Here is a 25,132-nt window from a genome sequence, read left to right as displayed (position 1 = left end):
AACATATTAATTTTACAACATGATGACCTCAGATTTGTAATGTACTGTCAAATTCTCGTGTATTTACCATTTTCGACAATTTTAAAAGGAAGTGTGTAATGTGCATGCGCTGAGGCTTCAAATCTCTAAAACGCTTAATCCTAAAGTGAATTGGTTTCTTCATAGCAAACGTCAAATCAACGTAGATTTTAAAGTGAAAGTAAGAGCTGATGGAGGTTGTCATCGTTGCTGCAGTCAGAACACCTGTTGGTAGGTAGCCCTCCGACTTCTTTTTCAGTTCGATACTGTTAAATATCGAAAATATACCAAATACCGCAATACGCCTCCAAATTATCACTTTGAAATATATGGAGATACATGTAACGAACAATATTCAAGCTCAAAAGTCCATTCAAACAATACAAATCAAGAGCAGCCTCTAAAACATCAGAGGTGGGATCAGTTGCCATGGAGGAGGAGCATCCCCTTCCGACCGGTCACTCCGGCTGTGTACTTATTGTTATGATGAGGAAATAGCGGAAAATCCTTCCACAATTCAGTGTGTAAATATTGGCCTAACAATTAGTATGAAAAATGTCAGTCAGCATTTGACTTAATGATAGATTGTATTTGCTGACTAGGTCATAGAAAATGTAATTTACGTTTGTACTGTAGGAATAGTGTAATTGAAAACAAAAAGAATTGTAATTGATTAGATTTCATAAAGTAATTGGAAGTTAATTTGTAATTAACCATTTTTCAATTACTTGTAATTTAAATACACTGAAAAATACCATGTGATGTCAGTTACTTTTCAATCATTTTACATATAGATAAAAATAACATGTTTCAATAGGAAAATATTTCCATCACAGTATCCCAGACTACCCAAACTCCATCACCATAAGCGGAAAATGCTCCATTACTCTGAATTATTTCTAAAATATATTTCTTGTTTGCTACATTTAGTTATCAACTTCAACATTGTTTTTATTACTTTAAAAAAAAATTGCAGTTACTGGGATTATATAAGACCACTAAATAGAATGTGTATCGCATCTGTGTACTTACGTCCAATGAATCCTAAGTCTTTCACCAGGGCCCTGTGCAATATGTGAACTTAATTAACAAAAAATTGTCTCCAGATAAATTTTTTTGTTTCTTTTTCTTAAACTTGTAAACATAAAAAAGTAGCTTTTAAGATATAAAATATTTTTAAATTGTATTTTAAGATAAGTATTGACAACAGAAAAAAAATAAATAAATGTTATTATAACATATTTTAAATGTAAATACATGTACATCACTCCAATGTTATCTCCAACATGTAGTGTATTTTCACAAATATGGTAAATGTAGACAAAAAAATAAAATATTTTTAGCCATATTCAATATGGTATGTCAAACCTTTCACTTAGACCTTTATAAAAATGGCTGATGTGAAATTGACATGTTGATACACATGTCTGAGATATCGGTGGAATAGCTCATGAAGGAAAAGGTGCTTTTCTAAGTTCACATAAAGTATATTCAGTAGATTAAGTGTAATTGTTATTTATTTTTGAAGCATTCTTGAACTTGACTGTTATAATATCTCCACAATTGACCGTATATTTTTAGCATGCAAAAAGCAAAGTCACAATCTGTTTACAAACAGTGCAGAGTTTCTCGAAAGTGACAGAGTTAGGGTAGTGACAGAGTTAGCCAATAACATTTAAACATTCTTAACCCTTTTGTTTTTCAAAATCTTAACATTAAGTTTACATGCCAATAAATGAAATTCATATATTTATTGGTTTGTTTTTAATTTTATAAGATTGTTTTATAATCATAACATATTACTGTGTTGAACTGATCTCAGGGGCATGTTATTTAAGTGTAAAAAATATTCATTGAAATAAAATTTCATAAATTAAGTTAGACCTGTTAAATGACAATAAAAATTTAATTTACACTCTGGGAGCAAGTCTGTGCCCCAACACATGGCTTTACTTATGTAATGTACAATACAAGTATAATACGTTTTACGTTTTACTGTGCAACATTGGGGCAAAAACAGTTAAATTCAGTTGTAACATCAAAAACCTTTACACAACTTACACTTTTAACTTTGATCCACCTCTTCAAACTTCAAACATGCATGAGACACAGATCAGACTTCATGCTATTTGTTACATGTAGTTGCATTTCAGTAAAAGAGTCTAGATAGTGTAGTTTTTAGAACTGTGTAAATTTATATATAAGACAGAAAGAAAAAATGACAAGGCAGGGGGATAAAAATTGGGGTAGGCAGGGATGAAAATGTAGGAATTTTTTTATTATATAATCACTAACAGCATGTATATCTTATTGTAGGGTCTTTTAATGGTGGATTATCCACACTTCCCGCACATGACCTGGGGACCCTCTGTATCAAGGAGGCTCTGGGTCGTGCAGGCATCAATGGAGAGACTGTGTCAGAGGTCATTTTAGGACAAATTCTCACAGCAGGTAGATTAATTATATATTTTCAAATACAAATTACTTGGCACTGCATGCATTTGCAAATGGATGGAATACATTAATTTTGTTTTTATATATAGGAATTGTAAAATTGCAATTTTGTTATGCTTAGACTTAAGCCTTGAATATGGTCAATGCATTCCTAGCAGAAAATACTGTAATGTACATTTTTAATCTGCAATGCGGAGTTGTTTATCTTTACTCTCTCAGACACCTCTGCAATGGGCTCGAAGCATCAAGATTTTTGACATACAGTAAAAAACATGTTATTCCAAGGATTATTTCAAATTCAACTAACAGTTTAAGATCTATTTAGTATATATCAACCTTAAAGACAAACATTAGTGCAGTTATATAATTAAAATGATTTTTTTAAATGCACTATTTCTTGTGCTTATCACTGTGATATACGCGAGCCAGCGACAGAGGTGAATGCATGAGCCGATGGTAGAGAGTGGTACATTTTATGAAAGCAAACAAATTTTCCTTATCATTCATGATCTTCAAAATATTGTTAGTAAGCTATTTTTGAAGTTCATTAGGAACACATTAGGAACAATAATTAAAAAGAAGAGGACCTATATGTGAATGATACTTAATGTGATCAATTATCATCACATAATTATATGCAAGTTTATTAATTATTACCTTGAATATCCATCAATTTATTTTGTTAATGAATAAATGCAGAATATTGAAAAATATTGCAGATAACATAGAATTCTTCATATTTTCATCTGATAGGTCAAGGACAAAACCCTGCTAGGAAGGCCAGCATCAATGCAGGGGTCCCTATCCATGTTCCTGCCTGTGGTGTTAACATGCTCTGTGGATCAGGTTTACGGGCAGTCGTTCTTGGGTACCAGGCCATCAAGACAGGAGATGCTCAAATTGTAGTGGCTGGGGGTCAAGAAAATATGAGTCTAGCACGTATTATAGAGTAGTACTTTTAAAAGAGAATTTAATGTACTTGTTTATTCATAAGAAAAAAAATGTATTTCCTTCTTCTTTGTTGTAAGTTATTGAATGATTGTCACAAATTTTTAAGGCTTAAAAAAAAAAAGTAGAAGTGTACACTATCTTTGATTCAGTAAGGGTATACTACCGAAGGAAATTCTTTTGAGCAAAATTAAACCATGTAGCTACATGTAAGTTGCTGTAGTGAGAAATACATGTACATGTAGATTTATGCTTGTTTAGTATAGTCACCTATGGGTACTTTTGTAGGTTATTAATTTTCATGTAGCACTCTCTATGAAAAAATGCTCATGTGTAGTTTTCTACTTACTTTCCTTTGCTTTTATAGGCTCCACATTGCATTCACATGAGGAATGGAGTCAAATTTGGGGACACATCACTCACAGACACCATGATGTCAGATGGTCTTATAGACACCTTCAACCAATACCATATGGGAATCACAGGTGAAAATAATTTTACCAAAAATAATTCTTAACTTTGAAAAAAAAATCTTAATGAATTTTTCTAAGGAATGTATAAGTTTGAGTCTTTAGAGATCTGTCTATTTATCATGTTTATTTGGTATGTTGAAGAAAGGTAATTCTGTACAGGTAAAAAATATTTCATGAATATTGTAACTTTTACTGATTACCTCCCTTTCTACACCCAGCTGAAAATTTGAACAACATAAAATATTTTTAAAATAGAAGAAATTCTTTATTTTAAAATAGAGACTGTTCTTTATCGGAAAGAAATATGGATTCTTAAAATACTTTTCAAACATAATCATCAATGCACTAATTGAATTTTTTTCAGCTGAAAATGTATCGAAGAAATATAATGTATCCCGAGAAGAACAAGACCTTTTTGCACTTAAATCTCAGCAGAAGTGCGAGGCAGCACAGAATGCTGGGTATTTTGAGGAAGAAATAGTTCCTGTTTCCATAGCAACCAGACAAGGAACAAGTAAGTTGTATTTGGCTAGGACAAAAGAATATTGTATTAGATAAATAACTATTATTTATTTTTGGAAAGGGGAGGGGGGTTGAGGGGGGTATTTAACATTGGTAAAATTAATGTAATTTATATCAAAGTAATTATGAATCAAAAGATGATAAATAAGAGGTTCTTTGTAGGATTAATTTAAAGTGTAATTGATTATTAGTAATTTAAAAAGCTGCTATCAAAATGCTGATACGTGTTCATGTAACATATATCCTTAACATGAAACCTTTGACGACATTAGTATATTAAATATTATATAATTAAGCAAAAAAAAAGGAAAAAAAAGGAATATTTCCTTTCATTCTGGTTAACTTTAACAAATGTTGTCTTGACTAATTGGAAAAAAAAACTGAGGAAATAAATGTGATTGAAAATTTCATAATTTCTCTTACAGAGGTGATAAATAAAGATGAATTTCCACGACATGGTTGTTCAATAGAACAGTTACAGAAACTCAGGCCAGCTTTTATTAAAGATGGGTCAGGAACAGTAACTGCTGGAAATGCGTCAGGTAGATTTTCTTATTTTACAAGAATTACACAACAAAAAAGTGCAAGCTCAGTCCTGACTTTTCTGTTACCTACAGTGTGTAGCATGTCAGACATCAAAGTATCACTTTGTCTAGTACCATCATGTACAATGTAGTAACATGTTTCTGATGGGTTTTTAAAGAAGATCTGTATAAGGTTTTGTTTTTTTGAAACATATAGTGTAGTCCTTTTTAAATAGTTATAAAATGTCATTATAATTTCTAAACTTATTTTCATTGGAGTAGCTGCAGGCAACACATGTTCTTTGAAAATTCTCCATATAACTTTTATTTTACTATTTTTGTTTATTTTTGAAGAACTATAAGAACTTATTTCATATCACCTTTTAGATTTAAGTTTTTGAATTGTGATCTGGTTGCAGGTTTAAATGATGGAGCAGCTGTTTGTGTGTTAATGAGTGCAGATGAAGCTAGATCTAGGTCATTACAGCCACTTTGTAAGATTGTATCCTGGGCACAGGTGGGGGTGGATCCAGTTATTATGGGCATGGGACCAGTAGATGCCACTAGGAAAGCAGTAAGCTAAAATGTGATATTAAGAGCCAATTATAAATTTATTGCATTTGTTGAACCTTATTTTACATGAAAGGAAAGTTAAATGTATCTCACTAATACCAATACATTTAAGCATTTTTAAATATCACTGTAATAGGGAAAATCAAAAAGCAACAAGTCAATATGATTTCACTTTTTAAATTTGATAAAAGCTGGAGAAGGCCCATTGGACAGTGGATGATGTAGATCTGTTTGAGGTCAATGAAGCCTTTGCTGCCCAGTCTGTAGCTGTCGTCAAACAACTCGGCTGTGATCCAGCTAAGGTGTGTTTTTACTTCACTATGCTTTCCTTGATTCTACTACATGTAGTATGATGTGATTCAATGTGAAGAATATTTAGATAGTTCTTATACATAGACAGCTCTCAATCAATGGTCCCTTCTAAACAAGATAAACTGTATATTCTAAAAGCAGAATTTAAATGCAGAAATATTTCATTTTCCAAGGTTAATATTAATGGTGGAGCAATAGCTATAGGACACCCAATAGGAGCCTCAGGAGCCAGAATTCTAGTGACATTGCTACATTCCCTAAAAAGGACTGGTAAAAAAAGGGGTGTGGCAGCTCTTTGTGTTGGAGGGGGGATGGGAATTGCCATGTGTATGGAGAGAATCTGATCTTAAACAAAGAACATTTGATATACTTATGCCTTGTATATCAAATATACATATATCATGCATATCAAGTGATTGTGTGTTCTTGTATAACGTATTAATATGTTTTGACTTGATAGCATATCAGTATTAGAGAATTTTATGTCTGTATTTGAATTCATCTTTTTTGAACACATTCCATGGTCTTAATATTGTGAAACATAAACATAAACCTGAGACACTCAGGTGACCTATTGCTATCTATTCTCATCAGTCAATGTGTAGTTTGCACTCTGAGTGGTTCATAAACTTTTCAATATTTACACCTTTCTCTCTGAAAAAGTTGAGCCATTTTCAATTATCGGTAGACAATACCCGGTAAATATCATCAATGGATGAAGGATAACAATTTTTTTTTTTTATAAATTTTATTAAAACTATGATTTTTTTCTCCCTGGGTTCAGGATTAAAGTCTTGGTCTTAGGCTGTCTTAGTTGTAACACAAGAATTGATTGGTTTGTAAGACAGATGTAAATTTCCGTACACTCGACTTGAGCTAGGAGTAAATAACATGTCACAATGCATAGTTTCTCTATCACAAAAAGCAAATAACATGACGTCACGATGCATTGTAGCACTTAATAAATCTTATCTATAGTTTGAAACACCAATGTTTGGACTTGGGTGTAAAATGAATTCATTTGGTTATATAGGAAATAAATTTGTTGTCCAGGTCCAATTAAGGGTGTATGGGAATTTACCCCAGATTTTATTCCATACACTCTTCAGCCTTCAGCCTCAGGATGTATGGAATAAAACTCGTGGAAATCTTCGTACACCCTTGATTGAACCTGGATAACTAATAATGTCCCAGACATTGAAAAGGGAGAGGAGTTAAGTTTGTCATATACTGTACGTTTATGTAAATTGACGTATTTAAAATTTAGTGCATTCACTGGGTGTGGGGCGGTTGGCATAATCATGAATTAGGGCTACAGAAGTCCTATCAGTATCTGCACCAAAGACGCCTAAATATGAAAACCCACTTATTGAAGTGGAATTCATTGATTATGTCTTGCAACATCTTGCATGCTGTTTGCATGATTTGCAGTTAGGTCTAATCTAAAAATAGTGTAAATCATGGCTCTTGTTTCAGGGTTTAGACCTCGGAGAGGAGCTAAGTTGATCATTAAATAAAAAAATAATCATCCCTATAAGTTAACTCTATGTTTGCATGAACAATGAATTTTTTTTAGCTCTTTACTGTAGTGTGAAGTATGTGTCCCCAGGATTCAGATCCCTGGGACCTCCCTGGATATGTAGATGATAATGAAAATGCAGTGTGTTATTTAAAAATCACCTTTGGTTTACACCAGGACATTTGCAAGATAAACTACATGCATTGTGAAAAAGAACACATCTATGAAATACTAAGTAGTAAAATTCAAGTCATAAGTCCAAGATAGAGTCATAGGTGGGAGTTTATTCATCTTACCCTGTTAATCTTGTGCTGCACATGTGAATGTTGGCCTCTCAATGTACACTGACAGAATATTTTCAAGTAAAAATATATTTTTTCATGGTACCTGCCTCATATTTTCTTCTCAAACTATTGAAAATTAATACCTACATGTATTTGACAATAAACAAATGCAACCTTTCAACTTGAGATATTTTTTATTAATTTTTTTTTGCCGGGAAACAGGAATAGAGCAGCTGTCACGAAGCCTACAAACATTTAGTGTATTTTCCACCCAGAAAAGGACGAGTATGTACCATATGCATAAAAACTGGAACTCCTAGATGTTATCCAGACCTGGTTATTTTTGTTGAGCCAGATAGTAACGGTAGAACCACACTGCTCATAGGTTCTCTGGCAGTGAGTCTGGTGATATGTTGACCCATCTTTTATCAGCCTTGAGTGCCCATAATAACTGCTGTGAGTGGCAATACTCCAGGAAAAGACATACAGACCAGCAGATGGGGCCGTGAAACGGTAGTTACTGGTGCTGAAAGCATTTCCATGGTTGATTTTGACTGAATTAAACCTTATCACAGATCCTGAGCTGTACGACCACGAACTTGATGGCACAGCAGTGAATGCTACATCATTTCTGTGTGACCCTGTTTTTAATGGATCAGAATTTTGTAATATCTTCAACTTCTAGTTGCAGGATTTGTTTTAGATTATATTTTAATTTTGATATTTTAAGTATTAAATTTTACAAAGATTACTGGTAATTTATTAAACAAAGAGAGGGAACTATGTTGTACATTTACCTATATCACCCACTTTTGATGCTAAATCAAGACCATGTTGAAGGGTTTCTGCTTGTTTCATTAAATTTGCAAGCAAACTTTTCCCAGACACTATGCTGCCCCATGTACATAGGATCAGGAGAAAGGATAGTATCCTAAAATTTTGCATCATATCGTACCCTGCAACAACAAATATTAATAAAAGTCTTGCCTACCTTAAAATTAATGTGTCTTTTGAAAATACATCATTCTATGATATTATTCCGGTCGCAAATTCCTTTTATATAATTTCTTTGAAAAGATGAATTATAAAATATTCTTTTGCGCAAACTCAAATTGACTTCTCAATAAAATTTGATAATTATGTACAATTTTTAAGTTTAAGAAAAGAAAAATTGTAAAGAATTATATTGAAAAGGAACATATAAGAATCAAATCCTACTGAAAAAAAAGTTTCCCTTTCCTTTGGCGAAGAAATTTATTTTCAAAGCCATTTATATATATTTTGTAATAATTGTCTGTAAATATTGTCGTGCTTAAAGTGCTGAAGTGCTTACGTTGCCATGTTTTTACGGGGTCCCATAGAAATTAACCAATGTCAAAATGCACTACAAGACATCTGCTGCTTATGCTAAGAGGTTTTAAGTTGCTTTGAAGAACACTGCATACTATGTCCAATTGTTCCTAATTTACACTTGCCAATACCAAGGACATACATAGTTAAATATTGGTAGGCATTTTACCCACTAATCGTACATGAAACATGTTGAACGCCTCCGTAAGCTGCAGTGCTTGATTTATGCTCTCTTAAAAGTACTGTTCAATATAGTTTAAAATTCTATCGAATGAAATATGCTGTTATATATAAGGTCTGTTCATATCTATTTTTGCGTTTAATAGGCATTCCATCGTGAATTAGGTAATTAATTATTTGGTATATATTTTTATAATGAGAGAGAGAGAGAGAGAGAGAGAGAGAGAGAGAGAGACTCCAATTGAATTTGAATGCTAATTACATGTATACATTATTATTTACATGTAATCTTGTGTTTGTTAGTTTTTTTTTTGTTTGTTGGTTGTTGTTTTTTTTAATACATGAAGGCAAACTAAATTTTATTGCAATTATCATATGTTACATAAAAGCATATCAAAAAAATTAATCAATCTGTAATTTCCAGTTTAGGAATTAAATCCAGAACATAGGCTAAAATGAGGCACGTTTTCCTGTTATTATGGATTTGCATTTTGGCCTCGACAAAAAGGACGGAAGGGAGAAGTTTGATGGCCCACTTAATGCGACAAGCCGGGAATTTGAAACATGGATTAGAATTGGCAGCGAGAGTCGGTGATATCGGTACCTTGGTGATCTAAAATATTTTTTATTCAATTTAATTAGTAATTTTGAAACGCCGGCAAATAATACAAGATGCTTCTTGCGCTGGAGTTTGTTTCCCATGCACTGTCTCTCATCAAAATTCACAACGACGTGTTCTAAATAATTGAAATATTTCAAAAGATTTAAAATTGATTTGATTTGAACATATTTTATTATGCACTGAAACAAAAATGAATTGGGCAGCAGGCATAGCCTATATAAGCCTTCTCCACAGATTTAAATGACAGTGTGTCTATTTTTTTAACCGGTTATTTTAATTCTCGTGCAAACTTTGTTTTATGCCCCCTCAGACGAAAAAAAAAAGTTTGAACAATAACTATTTATCAGATGGAATAATGTGATCCAGCGTAAGTTTTAAGAAAGTTTGTTTTTTTTTTGGGGGGGGGGGGTCAAAATTTCTCACAGAAAATGTATTCATAAAAATGACAAACAATTGATTAAAACGCAGTTTGCAAAAGAAATTTAAATGTATCAACCAGTTGTAAATTACCAGGTATATTAAACATTGCTAAAGGCGTACTCTTAGTTTGTGCATTAGTCTCGTAGGGTGGATATTTCCTTGGGAGAATAAGCTTTGTTTATCTGAAAAACAATCAATTAGTTTTCTCTGATTTCTTTAGGTTCCCACAAAAATGATGTTGCATTCACTGCAGTGACATCAAGCGGCACAACCTACAGTAGTAGCCGAACTATAGCCTTCAACAGATTGCTTTTAAATCATGGAAACGCTTATAGTACCAGTAATTACCGCTTCACTGCCCCGTCTGAGGGTCTGTATGTGTTTTCCTGGTCACTTGCCCTATTAAAGGGAAGCAGATATAATGGCAACGTACATTTGATAAGAAATGGAAGTGCCTACCAAAGTACTAACTGTGCCAATACCTACCAACAGTGTGGGAGTACCGTGGCAATGTGGCTAGGAAAGAATAACCAGGTCTGGATTCAAACAAGAAGCAGCAACGTCTACGTCTACGGTACATACTCCTCTTTCTCTGGTTGGAAAACCCACTGGTGAAAAGTATATCAAGCAGAGTGTAAATAAATACGTTAAAAACATTAATGGATTTCGTATTTGTTTTAATTTGTTTATTTCGAAAAATCAGAGACTAAATTTATTGTACTGGTACATTGTTAATATACAGTTAAAGTATATCATTGAGGGAGTTAGCAAGATTCCAGTTCCCCAAGGCCAGGACAATTTCCCGAGGCGAAGCCGAGGTAAATAGTCTTGGTCGAGGGGAACTGGAATCTTGCTAACTCCCGCAATGATATACTTTTAACTGTTTTATTATACCGATACAAACGTAAAATGTGAAGAATTCGGATAGCCTGATTTCAAAGCAGGGATTAGCTCACTGAACTAACACACGGGGATTAGTCCATTCACATATCATACGAATGTAAAAGTAAAATCTAGAGGATTATGGATAACCGGGAATTAGCTTTCGAAGCAGGGATTAGCTCACTTGACTAACTCACGGGGATTAGTCCATTCTTAACGATTTCTAGGGAATTAGTCACTAATGACCTAATGTTATATAGGGGAAAAATCAGTAGGGTATAATAATTAATTTTATCGAGTTCACTGTGTAACAAAGTTAATCCGATAAAATGAATTTACAATGTAACACTACAGTTCCTTGATAAAAAATGAAAAAAAATATGTAAATTGTAGCAGTAATAACATAGGTATATTCAATATATACCAGCATACGGTAAATGTTCACACCTGAATCTCAGTCCTTGAGATTTTTTCGGTTGCAATTTACATCGTTTTTATGATGTCAATAATATCAACTTAAACATGATTATTCTGTTTTTGTGTTCCAGTTAACTTATGCATGTATCTTTTGTACTAAGACACTTGTCCGTTTTCGGAGATGACTATAGTATATTGCTTCATGCATTTTGCAATTCAGCTTTGGTTTTCTGCTCTAATGCGTTACGAATAGAACAGGGGTACTAATTTTAAATTTTGCATTTGGCGTTGCTTTAAAGAAACTATTTAGGATATTTTTATCTAAACATATATAGTAGTACACATTGATGAGAATTTTTTTTTAATGTGAATGACTTGGGTGTTTTCTTTATTTTGTATTTAGCTTAGTTATAATAAAACGATTTAAGACAATTTTATCAAAACACATACACCGAATCATAATTTGTTTAGAACTTATCAACAATATCCCTTTGAATTTTAAGCCGACCTTCCATTTAACTTTGACTTTACTATTTATCGTGTCTAAATTCAGTTTTTAAAGAAGATAGGATATTTTCATTAAACTATATACACTTCTACAAATTATTAAAAGCTATAAAAATGTGTCATCATTTTCTGACCTTAATTTTCCCTGTGACCTTGAACTTTCTTTTCTCCCTCTTACCGTAATGCCAATAAGCAATGAACATTTTTTCATGTTACATTACTAATAAACCCTTGACTGGACATCAAATTCCTGTGGAAAATTTATAGTTTAACAACAAAACTTTACGATATTCCGTTTCCCGATCACGACAATGATCACACGGCGGGTGTGACCAGTCGACAGGGGATGCTTACTCCTTTGTGACACATGATCCCTCCACAGATGCTTTTTTAGAGGTCCGTGTTAGCTCTGCACCCGATTTGTATTGTTTCAATGGACTTCCAATGGACTTTTTATTACTGTTCGTTTTCGCCATATTTCATTTAAAAAAATGTCAAGATACAATCGGTACATAATTATGGTACTGCAGCGTCATAGAACTCTAGTCCGCCAAAATTGACACACCTTTGGGGCAAAATCCTATATTTACACCGCTAAAAGAAACCCGTTATATATATGTTATATTATTCATATATACATTTTCTGGACTTGTCCTTTATAAGAAGCCCATGGCCCACATCGCTTACCTGAACACTTGGGTTAGGAAGAAGAAATCAGCATTGAAAAGTTTATATATATTAGTGGTATTAAACCCGGGGAAGAAAAGTGAACACAATTGAATCTACACTGACTGAGGATGCTTCCATACGTTTTTTGACTAATCATGGCTATAAAAGATTTTGCAAGACTTTTCCTTTACGTTTGATCTTCCGTTGTGGCCCCGCCAAGAATTAAGCAAACTTGAATCTACACTATATCAGAGGTTGTTTCTGAATTAATGTGAATAATCATGGCTGTGCTGTTTTTGAAAAGATTTTTATTGATTTTCCTATATATTCCTTTAAAAAACTTTGATCCCATATTGGTACCCCTTTCTATTCGCGGGGGTTATGAATTAAAAAAAAACGTCATGAATGATCAATCTTCATCTACACTACCAAAGGATGCTTATGTATAAACATAGCTATTCATGGCTTTGCTATTCTTGAGAACATTTTTAAAGATTTTTCCTATATATTCCTTTTAAAACTTTCGCCCATTGTGACCGTTCCCTTCCTTTAGGGGTCATTATTTGAACATATATGAGCCTACACCTTCTGAGGATGCTTCGATCCATATACATATGATCAATCATGGCTTTGTTGTTCTTGAAAAAAAAGAAGATTTTTATGCCCCCTGATCGAAAGATCCCGGGGGTATATTGTTTTTGTCCTGTCTGTCTGTTTGTCTGTTTATCTGTTTGTCTGTTTGTCTGTTGTCAACTTTTAACCTTACCCATAACTTTTGATTGGTTGGAGCTATGACTTTCATATTTCATATGTGTATTCCTTGTGACAAGACCTTTCTTTGGGTACCATCATATTTGACCTTTTGACCTTGACCTTGGAGTTTGACCCACTTTTGCAAAATTTTATGAGACTTTAACCTTGGCCATAACTTCTGAACAGTTGGTGCTTGGGGTTTCAAACTTCACATGTGTATTCTTTGTGACAAGGCCTTCCTTTGGATACCAACAACTTTGACCTTTTGACCTTGGAGTTTGACCTACTTTTGAAAAACTTTAACCTTGGCCATAACTTTTGAACAGTTGGTGCTTTGGGTTTCAAACTTCACATGTGTATTCCTTGTGACAAAACCTTCCTCTGGATGTCAACCACTTTGACCCTTTGACCTTGACCTAGGAGTTTGACCTACTTTTGAAAACTTTAACCTTGGCCATAACTTTTGAATGGTTGGAGCTAGGGCTTTCATACTTCACATATGTAATCCTTGCGACAAGACCTTTCTTTTGGATACCAACCACCACTTTGACCTTTTGACCTTGACCTAGGAGTTTGACCTACCTTTGAAAAACTTTAACCTTGGTCATAGCTTTTGAATGGTTGATGCTAGGGCTTTCATACTTCACATATGTAATCCTTGTGACAAGACCTTCCTTTGGATACCAACCACTTTGACCTTGACCTTGACATTTGACTTTTATTTAAAAAACTTTAACCTTCGCCATAACTTTTGAACAGTTGTATCTAGGACTTTCAAATTTCACAGGTGTATTCCTCGAGACAAGACCTTTCTTTGGGTATCAACATTTTTTATCTTTTGGCCTGGATTTTGACTTGCATTTGAAGAAACTTTAACCTTCGCCATAAGCTGCCATACGGGGGCATCAGTGTTTCACAAACACATCTTGTTCCTATATATTTCTAAGTAAAACAGTAAAACATTGATCGCCGAATTTTGACTATTCCCTGTGCAAAGGGGTCATGAACAATCTTGAATCTACACTATCGGAGGATCTTTGTATAATTATATATGTTTAACCAAGGCTTTGCTTGTCTTGAACATTTTTTAAAAGATTTTTTCTATGTATTCCTATGTATAAAACTTTGATCGCAATTTTCCATTCGTTCTTGAGGAGAAGATTTTTAAAAGATGTCGTAATTTTTCACAAATTCGTAAATATCTCTCATTGGAAGAAAGCGTAGCCCTTTACCCAAGGACACATTATGGCAAGTGTGGTTGAAATTGACCAAGTGGTTCTTGATACAAGTCGAGAATAAGAAAAAAAAAATACAGACGAACAGAAAGACAGACAGACGTTGGGCAGAATGTGATCAGAAAAGCTGACTTGGGCCTTCGGCTCTGGTGAGCGAATAAGTAAATTCATTTTCTTGGGACAAACGATATTCTTATCAACTGTTAATTCTTAGTACAGACTATGTTAAATCCATGCCAGATAAGGTTTAATATTTGGATGATTAAGCTAGTCTTGTTTAATTATATATTTAACGTCTGTCTATTATGCAATGACCCAGCTAAACAAGTTCAGGGGTTTAATTTTCTTTATTGCAAGTTGTGTGCACAAACAATAAGAATTTTGCTACCTTTTTTAAAAAAAATACTGACACATGTATGCCAATGTCAAAATTCAATAAATAAATCATGATTATACCACATAGTTGAAATATTTGTTTCTCACATTCCTCCCCCACTTCGTGTAATTGACTTTCTATGAATTGACATATCCAGATTCTCTGCCATCAGGACTATGCCTCTTATTACTGAAATCTTCAATATTTACATTTTTGCTTATATATTCCGATTCGTTCTCATCAACAATCTTCACATAAATGTGTTTCGGGGGATGTTCTGATGCCAAGTCTGAGCCCCCTTCCTCCAGAATAATTTGTGGAATTGTTTCCTGTACTATTTCTATGGCTTCATCAACAACTTCGTTCTTTATTACCATGTTCTCGTTCACAGGATTATTGAGTGATTCAACTTCCTCATACGGAGTGCCACTATAGAACACTGGAGACAAATATGTCGGATCAGATTTCAATCTTCCTCTTTGTTCTTGGTTTAACATAAAATCTTGCTCTCCAACTGCAAAATTTAGAGTCTTATACTGTACAAACTGGTCGATTAGATTGTTTTCGAGTGCGTTTCTGATGTGTGCTCTCTGAGTACATTTTTGATACACATAGGTGACGACACACAATCCAAAAAATAAGACAAACAATCCAACCAAGATGATTCCGATATAAACAACAAACTCGGTATTTACTGAAAAAGTGTCCGGATTAAATGCGGAGAAGGTAAAGGTTATGTTTGACTCAATAGTCGTTGAAATACCCTGTGTGGTGTTATTTATAATCCATGCACTTGATGTCCTCCCCCATCCATCTGATGGAAAGCTTGATTCTGTATGTTTATGATGTAAAAGATACAGCATGAATAAATACATTCACGATAAATGTTCCTTTAATTAATTTTTTAATTACCCAAGTAGGAATTGTGATTTTATTAAGTTAAACAAGCCTCTTGCATTTCATTTTGTTTAATTTGCAGTCACTATAAACAGGTATTGTTTTAACAAAAGAGGTGTGTTCAAGTCATCTTCTTTAAACACTTGAATGTTGCAAGGGATATAGACAATGAGAAAAAGTAAACCATACATTTGTGAAAGATAGATTGCAAACCTCTCCCCAGGCCGCCTAAAACGAATAGAATTTGAACAATACGATAAATGTATTTGGATTATCATAATGAACGTGTAAAAAGTGTTAAGGGCGGTTTACATGTCGTATGTATACAACTTGTATACATCTTTTGTAATATATTCCTCACATGTCTACATGGTAAAACAAGATTAAATTCCACTTTATTGTTATTTAAACGAACAAAAAGCTCCATTGAAGAAGTACAGGTTATTTTTTCATTTTGTCAACATGGAAACACAGGAAGAAGATTGTTATTTTAATGTACATTTTGACAATTTCATTTGCACTGCATTTGTACCAACAAAGAAGATCTAGAGGAAGGCCGTGGATCGAACAATGGATCGGGAGGAGAGACCCCTAAGGTGTATACCAAGCTCATGTGAACTAACCACGGTTTTTAAAATAAATTTTCTAGAAATTTTCTCCGAATAGATATGTCAGCTTTAAATGATCTTCTGGATGCAGTTTCTCCATTTATAAAGAAGAGGGACACATTAATGTGAAATTAAATTTCACCAGAAGAACTTTTCGCTCTTACACTGTGTTTTTTGCCACCGGTAATATAAAATTACTAATCGATTGGAAATAAAATTAAGGAGGAATGCTACACCAAAATTGTATTTAATGAATCTTTAAGATCTCCATTTTGAAGTAAGGTTTCAGCATTGAAAGATTGATACATATATATGCGCTCTTAATTATTTTATACGATATTTTTAAAAAAAAAAAATCAAAGGAAATGTAAAAATGTCTTTCACATTTTAAATTTGGACAAGACTGTACACACATAAAAAGGCTGAAGCATTCTTTAAAAAAATGAAGTGGTCAGTGAAGCATAAATAGATCACCAAAATCACAGACCACTAATTGGCCAAAGAAAGAAAGTCTTATACGGATTGCTGTACAGAATAGAGACACCTCTATTCGAACGCTTGAAATATGACTCCGGAGAGGTTTAAATTCTCTGTAATAGCGCCGTGCACACAGTAGCATTTTGCTGTATACGAAAAGGTTTATGCATGCAGCTTGTTTTACCGCGTAAACAGGCCTTAACACATACATATGACAATAAATGTTATGAGTATGGACGGTGGTTCGAATTATTAGTTATCAAAATAGATCTAAGATCGGTGTAATTGGCCATCTCCTTTGCGATCTAATTTTAAATTACACTATAGATAGAATCATACTAAGCAATATACTAACTTGTGAATGCAATACATCCACGACTATGATGGCAAAGATGTTTTTCACATCTGCAGTCTTTTTGACAATCCTTTCCATAGCTCGGATAAGAACATATTTTAGAGCAATTGAATCCAAGATATCCTATCGGACAAGCTGAAAGTAGATATTGTTTATGCCTGTTATATTTTAATTTTGGGTCACATAACAGACTACAAATAATTCAGATATAAACTGAAAAAATGCTACATGTATCATTTTGGTGTGCGTGGGAAAGGATCCTACCTTCACAAACATTTGTAGCTGTATTCAGCCAAAATCCTGCACAGCAGACAGGTCCATCAACCCTTAAAAACAATGAGATATTATATTTCACAGAAAGTAAATGAAAAGACAAAGCACAAGAAGATTTGACGAAAAATATACCCCCGGCATAATTGTCCGGTAACAAAGCTAGTATAAAACAAGCTGATCACGAAGACCAAAAAATGAACCATCATTTAATCAGTCCATTTTAAAACTATCCATTTTGTATATTATTTGGTAACATGACGTTTCATCTCCCTTATATCATTTTATTCCTTCCTTTTTCATCGAAACTATTGCAAAGTGTAGGTTTAATTTCAATTGCACAACTGAAATGAAATATGTTATCCTTTTTCAAATGCTAAGAGGTTAATTAAGGGAAGTATTACTACAAGGAAACATTTAGTATTTTTATGTTGGGAAGCATACTAGTATTCGGTCGTTTTTATTTAATCAAAATTATGAACATAAAAATAAAAAAAAAATGCGATACGTTTTAATTTAAAAGTTCAACGCGTATTTCTATTGGTAGGTATAATGTTATTGACTGTATTCTTGATATTTCAAAAATTATCTTCACATTCAAAATTGTATCTACGACGAAATAGATAACATATTGAAAATAAATACTTTGGATAAAAATGCTAATTGAAAAAAGGCTGTGAGAATAAATGAACTACAAATACTCAAAATTCACCTCTGTACTTTGAGGCAAATAACTTCACTACAATGTTTCCTATGTCTTAACAATATAGTGATAAACTAAATCAAAACTGAAGGTAAGATAATGCCACAAATTGTTCGTTACTTTACGAGTTTGTTATAATAGGCATCCTAAATTTAAAGTCGTCTCATATATTGGTATTTTTAGATTGATTGTACTTTTCAGTTAATCAATGACGGGTAAAAAAAACTAGGTCAGAATACAAGGAGATATCTCATTTAATCTCAATAAAATATACATTTAGACGTCAAATAATTTAGGGTAGCATAGAAACACTGCCGTTTTACAGAGTGTATGTGTACATTAATTTATTTCTTTACCAAAGGTCGCTGCGTTTGCGCATTGAATAAGGTACATGTAATGACCTCTGCCAGGTAAATGGTAGGTAAAATCTGAATTACATGTTCTTTTTTTTTTTTACAGACAGTAAATAACACTATTCATGCAGACTGTGTTTGTATAAATCGGCATGTCTACATGCTGCAAGCCGAAATCATCATGAACTTGATATCTTGATATATTCTAATAAAATTATTTCTACTTTCGTTTTAGAAATTGCGAAAAAAGTAACAATTTTACATACATGCTGTAATTTATCAAAAATAACAAATTTCATTAAAGTGAGATCACAGTTGTTTCAACAGTGACAGTCAATATTGTGATAGTAACAGTCAATATACAACCAAGAGTAAAATAAAAGACAATTTTGCTTTTCATAAATGTAAGTGTATCCAGAAATATGACACTTAACACCCAACTATAAACACTGAATGTTTGAACTCTTTGTAGAGCGTGACTCAAAAAGTCACAAAGAGAATTTAGGTAAATTAAAAGCATTTAGCTTTTAGAAAAAGAGATATGCACTAACCCTTACCAAAAAAATTGCCTTCCTGCAAACATTTGCTGCAAGTCTGCAGCAAACATTCCTGCAGTCATTGCTGCAATGAAGCTAAAGAAACCATGACAGCCTATACAAAGCCTTTGTGTTTGCAGCAAGTTTGCGGCAAGTATGCAGCAAGATTGCAGCAAACATTTTACCATGCAAATGAGGTTTGCTGCAAGTTAGCAACAAACACTGGATTTTCCAAATATGGAATCCTTGCTGCAAGCTTGGGGCAAACATTGCTGCAAGTTTGCTGCAAACATTGCTGCTAACTTGCAGCAAACATTGTTGCTAACTTGCGGCAAGCAATATAATTATTGTTTTTAACACGGTCCTGCGTACAAGCAGCAAATTCGCAGAAAGCCTTTGACCTGACCTTAATCTGTTAATTATAGAGAAAATTCACCACATGTGTCCGAAATGATGCATGCTACTTTCTGGAGTGTTGATAGTCTCTCTTTATGTTCCAAGACAATGTTCACATATTATTCTTAATAAAAATATTTTTTTTGGACATGTAAAGAAAATTAAAAACCTTTGCACATTACTTAACAATAAAATTTTTACAGTTAATACCAATTTATTTGAAAGCATATAAACATTTATTATAATTGATTTGGAACCTTTAACACATTAAAAGAGATAAACAAATGTGATATTAAAATAAAAACTGAAATTCATAAATAGATTAAGATTTGACCGAGCAAGTACGTCAGTCACTTAAACATGCTTTAAGAGATAATTGTTTCATATAAAAATAAAACAAAATCAGATCTTACCAATTAAATGTTGTGTATGCCAATGTACACCTACATCAAGAATTATGCTTTTGTAATCATTCAAAATGGTATATATTCCTAGCAAAATACTGAAACATCTACAACTTCAATTCAAACATTTCAAAATGGCGAATTCTGTGTTGACCCCAGTACAATCTGCATTTCATTGGCTGATTTGACTTGTTTACTGTTCTTGCGAACTTCCTGCAAACATTCAATTTGTTAAATGTTTCCTGCAAACTTGATGCAAACAACAGATTGGTGTGTATGTTTCTTGCAATGTTCCTGCAAACATGTTGAGTTCCTGTGAATTTGCTGCAAGCTAACAGCAATTGCTGCAATGTTTGCCACAAGATCGCAGCTAGCGGCAATCATCTGCAAACAAGAAAATTTTCTTCCTGTGAACAATTTTGTTTGCTGCAAACTTGCGGCAGACTTGCTGCAGGTCTGCAGCAAACATAACAGTTTGGTAAGGGAAACGTAACATAACATAGGTAATTGGAATCATTTGAATTAACTTCAATTTACATTTGAGAAGACCTTCTAATTGGATTATTAAATCTCATTGCTTTATTTACTTTAGTCAAAAAGTAAGACACTCCTATATTACAAATATTACTACCAGGTACTTAATTTTATCAGAGGGTTACACTTTTAATTTGCAATAAGAAACTACAAATAAAGTTTACAACCTTTAAAGTCTTCTTAATAGAAACAACAGATTTCTACAAGATTTATCCTGAATTAAACTTGATTTTCCATTGTATTGGAGAACATTACGGCTCTGTGAAAATTGAAATTGATATATATATATATATATATATATATATATATATATATATATATATATATATATATATATATATATATATATATATATATATATTATAACGCATTCCAAAATCAAAACAGAAAATCTTTTTTTCTGTTTTAGGCATTTTGCCTTCAGGTATTGACAAAATCTAACAAAAAACACAGTTTTATAAGATATTTATTCGTAAGATTGTGAAAAATCAGCATTTTTCTAATGGAAACACGATCTAGTGTCACAAATAAACTGAAATGTAAATATTTCGAGGAACCATTGACAATTTAGCAAGACTTTACGGGGTAAATTTCCCCCGAAAGAAAATCACTGATTCACATCTTAAAGATAGCAAAAACCTACCGGGTAAATTTCCTCTCAAAAATGAGATTGAAACAGTGTACCTACAGTAATTCAAAACAAAAGCAACCATCTTTTAGATAGCAAGACTTTACGGGGTAAATTTCCCCTCAAAGAATATCACTAATACAGTATTCACTGATCTTATAAAAAGCGAACATTACACTTTGAAAATCGCAGAACCCTACAGGGTAAATTTCCTCTCAAAAATATGACATTGATTCACTTTATATACAGTGTTTGAAAGCAAAAGCAACCATCTTGATGATAGCAAGACTTTACAGGGTAAATTTCCCCCCAAAGGAAATCACTAATACAGTATTTATGATTCGCAAACATCGTGAAGATGGCAACAACTCGATGATAGCAAGACTTTACGGGGTAAATCCCCCCCCCCCACACACACACAAAGAATATCACTGATGCAGTTTATATAATTCACAGAATAAAACAAATATTACTTTTTGAAAAAGCAGAACTTTTCAAGGTAAATTTCCTCTCATAAAATAAACTAATTCTGTATATAGTGTTTACAGAAAAAGCATACATTACATCTTGATGACAAAAAGACTCGGGGTAAATTTCATATCAAAGAATATTAATAATATATTATTTTTATATTAAAACGATACTTTTATCTAAATATCATGCAAGCTGGAAAAGCTAAATATTAAAGTTAACATAATATTAAACCTTCTAAACATAGAAAAACATACAAAAACATAAAAAAAAAAAAAACAAAACAAAAAAAAAAAAACTCTGACATCTTTCTTTCTCTGTTAAAGGTATAAGATTTCTTTGTGTCCCGTTACACTTTCTTTATTTAAACAGCGTCCTCCTTTACTATCTTTGACCGAATTTCCACTGCTATGCTTTTCTCTTGCCTGATACAATAGACAGACTGTAGAGTGCATTTTCCAAAGGATAATCAAAAAAGTTAAATGCACTTAGTATAGTATTGTATTTGTATTGTACATGTATTACTGATGCCCTCTAGGTCCATCATGGATGTTTTTTTAAGGGGAAGTGAGAGAGGTAACTGATAGCATATACAGATAGTTTTACTGCAACCTAAATGTTGGTTAAAGTTTAACATTTCAGCTTCAGTTATTTCACGTAATAATTAAAGAAAGTAACCAAGTTCCGAAATCCTTATGCTGCGCAATGGAATTGTAGATAAGGAACGATTTCAAATGCAGATACTGCCTAAAAAATACGTCTATCGTGACATTGTAAAGGATAACGTTTTAGAACTAAAATAGAATGACCTTGACTATGACAATCGCAATCATCTCGGACATTTCCGGCATAATTGATTGTCGAAAATGTCTGCTAAGTAACAATTCTGTTCTTTGAAAATTTTCATAAATAATTGAGCCTATATGTGCAGTGTTTAAATATTCAATTATTAAAATTAATCACAAAAAATGTTATCATAAGAAGTTAGATGAGATTAATACTCGAAAAACACTCCGGGAATTCTTTTTTTCTTCTTTCTACTTATCAAAAGTACTATTGCCGATATGAGCCTGTTTGAAATAATGGTACACGGCCTCTACCATGTATACCTGTAGTTTTATTTTTTTTTTTTTATACATGTACATTTCTCTTAATCTGTACATACACATGCACATGTATACAAAATATAACGTGTTAGAATTTCGGAAAAAAGACATGTAAAAGATAAATATAAACAACAGAAGTAGATAGATTTCGTCACTGTAATGTAATGTACATGAAACAATCTTATGTTTAAATTTTTTGTCTATCATTCTTTCATTAATTTTTGTAATGTACATGAAACAATCTTATGTTTAAATTTTTTGTCTATCATTCTTTCATTAATATTTGCACTTGACATCCGATACTCCGCAAAGAATACAGCTAAAAAAGGTAAACACCGGCATATAGAAAGCAATTAGAAGGTGGATATTTTTTTTTCTTTAATTTTTAAAATGATGTACAATATATTCGAGTTTTAAAGTCAATAATGCGTTCTATCAATATTGCTTTTCATTAGCTATATTTTTTTCTCTCTCTTTTTCAACCTAAGGTTGTGTCAGTGTAGAAAGATCAACTGAAAAAAGAATAATTGTTCATAATTTTTTCACATCTTTGAAACCACATATTTAGTAAAATAAAAATAACTGCCCCATGAAAAGATGATGCATATGCAACTGCAGTAGAGTATATATAAAATGTCACCAAGTTTTAAGGAGGGCAACCTGTGCTTTTTATAGATCAAGATATGGATGCTTAGAAAATGTAGAAATTATTTTAAATTAGGTCAGATTTATGACATGACCGCAATGCTATCCAATAAAAGGGTTGATTAACATCTGGAATTCAAGCAGCGGAAGAGTAAACAGTAAAGTGATGAGAAACAAATCACCTAAATTTCTTTCTCGCAACCACCCATTGATAAATTCATTCATTTTCCTTGAAAGCAATGTGTCCGTTTCCCTGTAATATACGCTACATGAGGAATAGTGAGTTGGGAATTTAAATATTATTGGCCGTATTGATATGGCCGGCGTTCATTTGCCTTTTCCCCTGGCTCATCCACGCCAAAGGTCACAGAGAACACTAAGCAAATTAGCGAAAGGAAACCAAGCTAGATGACCTCTCAGTTTCGTGGACGCAAGTACTTTAAGAATGTTTCAAAAGTGTACTTTTATGGACGATTCGATACAAAAGAGACTGCTTTGTGCTGGAGCTGAACTACAAATTCAAGTCCAAATCTTGAACAAACAAGGTAAATATACAATTTTATATATGTCACGATAGATGTATTTTTTAGGCAGTATCTGCATTTGAAATCGTTCCTTATCTACAATTCCATTGCGCAGCATAAGGATTTCGGAACTTGGTTACTTTCTTTAATTATTACGTGAAATAACTGAAGCTGAAATGTTAAACTTTAACCAACATTTAGGTTGCAGTAAAACTATCTGTATATGCTATCAGTTACCTCTCTCACTTCCCCTTAAAAAAACATCCATGATGGACCTAGAGGGCATCAGTATTACATGTACAATACAAATACAATACTATACTAAGTGCATTTAACTTTTTTGATTATCTTACGATGTAGACCCATATCACGAATGAGCATTATTCTCAGAAACATGTATAAATGTATGTGTGTATATGAGTGTGTGTTGGGGGGATCTTTAGATGAATGCAATTTCCATGCAATATAAACAGAAAGACTGTTTTACAAACATTCGGAGCAGGCAGGTGCTTCTTTACTCTAGTTCGCAATATTAAACCAGTCATATCTGTCATGAAATCATATATAAATGTCTAAGGCTTTGGAAAATTGAAGTTTATGAGACTTAAAATTTTCATCCATAGGTCGACTATGGATTGGTTCAGAATATGGTTGCCAGATTTCCTTTGGAAAATGCACTCTACAGTCTGTCTATTGTATCAGGCAAGAGAAAAGCATAGCAGTGGAAATTCGGTCAAAGATAGTAAAGGAGGACGCTGTTTAAATAAAGAAAGTGTAACGGGACACAAAGAAATCTTATACCTTTAACAGAGAAAGAAAGATGTCAGAGTTTTTTTTTTAATTTTTTTTTTATGTTTTTGTATGTTTTTCTATGTTTAGAAGGTTTAATATTATGTTAACTTTAATATTTAGCTTTTCCAGCTTGCATGATATTTAGATAAAAGTATCGTTTTAATATAAAAATAATATATTATTAATATTCTTTGATATGAAATTTACCCCGAGTCTTTTTGTCATCAAGATGTAATGTATGCTTTTTCTGTAAACACTATATACAGAATTAGTTTATTTTATGAGAGGAAATTTACCTTGAAAAGTTCTGCTTTTTCAAAAAGTAATATTTGTTTTATTCTGTGAATTATATAAACTGCATCAGTGATATTCTTTGTGTGTGTGTGTGTGTGGGG

General features: G+C 32.8%; 3 protein-coding genes across 3 annotated transcripts; 2 read left to right on the top strand and 1 right to left on the bottom strand.

The window, feature by feature from the left end:
• Positions 1–159: 159 nt before the first annotated feature.
• Positions 160–6,171, top strand: LOC133200425 (acetyl-CoA acetyltransferase, cytosolic-like). Its single transcript, XM_061336226.1, has 9 exons — positions 160–249; positions 2,335–2,469; positions 3,226–3,407; positions 3,788–3,905; positions 4,258–4,407; positions 4,841–4,957; positions 5,359–5,513; positions 5,704–5,814; positions 5,998–6,171. The coding sequence occupies exons 1-9, from the start codon at positions 210–212 to the stop codon at positions 6,166–6,168; spliced, it is 1,179 nt and encodes a 392-aa protein (XP_061192210.1). The 5' UTR covers positions 160–209; the 3' UTR covers positions 6,169–6,171.
• A 1,631-nt stretch (positions 6,172–7,802) lies between these two features.
• LOC133200404 (complement C1q-like protein 4) lies at positions 7,803–8,575 on the bottom strand. The gene is made up of 2 exons (XM_061336209.1): positions 8,425–8,575; positions 7,803–8,268 (listed from the first exon to the last, which is right to left on the bottom strand). Exons 1-2 carry the CDS (start codon positions 8,573–8,575, stop codon positions 7,883–7,885), a joined length of 537 nt encoding a protein of 178 aa, XP_061192193.1. The 3' UTR covers positions 7,803–7,882.
• Positions 8,576–9,580: 1,005 nt separating this feature from the next.
• Positions 9,581–10,859, top strand: LOC133200424 (complement C1q-like protein 4). The gene is made up of 2 exons (XM_061336225.1): positions 9,581–9,757; positions 10,420–10,859. The coding sequence occupies exons 1-2, from the start codon at positions 9,613–9,615 to the stop codon at positions 10,812–10,814; spliced, it is 540 nt and encodes a 179-aa protein (XP_061192209.1). The 5' UTR covers positions 9,581–9,612; the 3' UTR covers positions 10,815–10,859.
• Positions 10,860–25,132: the final 14,273 nt, after the last annotated feature.

Source organism: Saccostrea echinata, unplaced genomic scaffold (assembly GCF_033153115.1).
Source record: "Saccostrea echinata isolate AGI-Se365-2 ecotype Australia unplaced genomic scaffold, CSIRO_AGI_Sech_v1 ptg000039l, whole genome shotgun sequence".
Lineage (NCBI taxonomy): Eukaryota > Metazoa > Mollusca > Bivalvia > Ostreida > Ostreidae > Saccostrea > Saccostrea echinata.
This window is presented reverse-complemented; position numbering and strand designations above follow the sequence as displayed.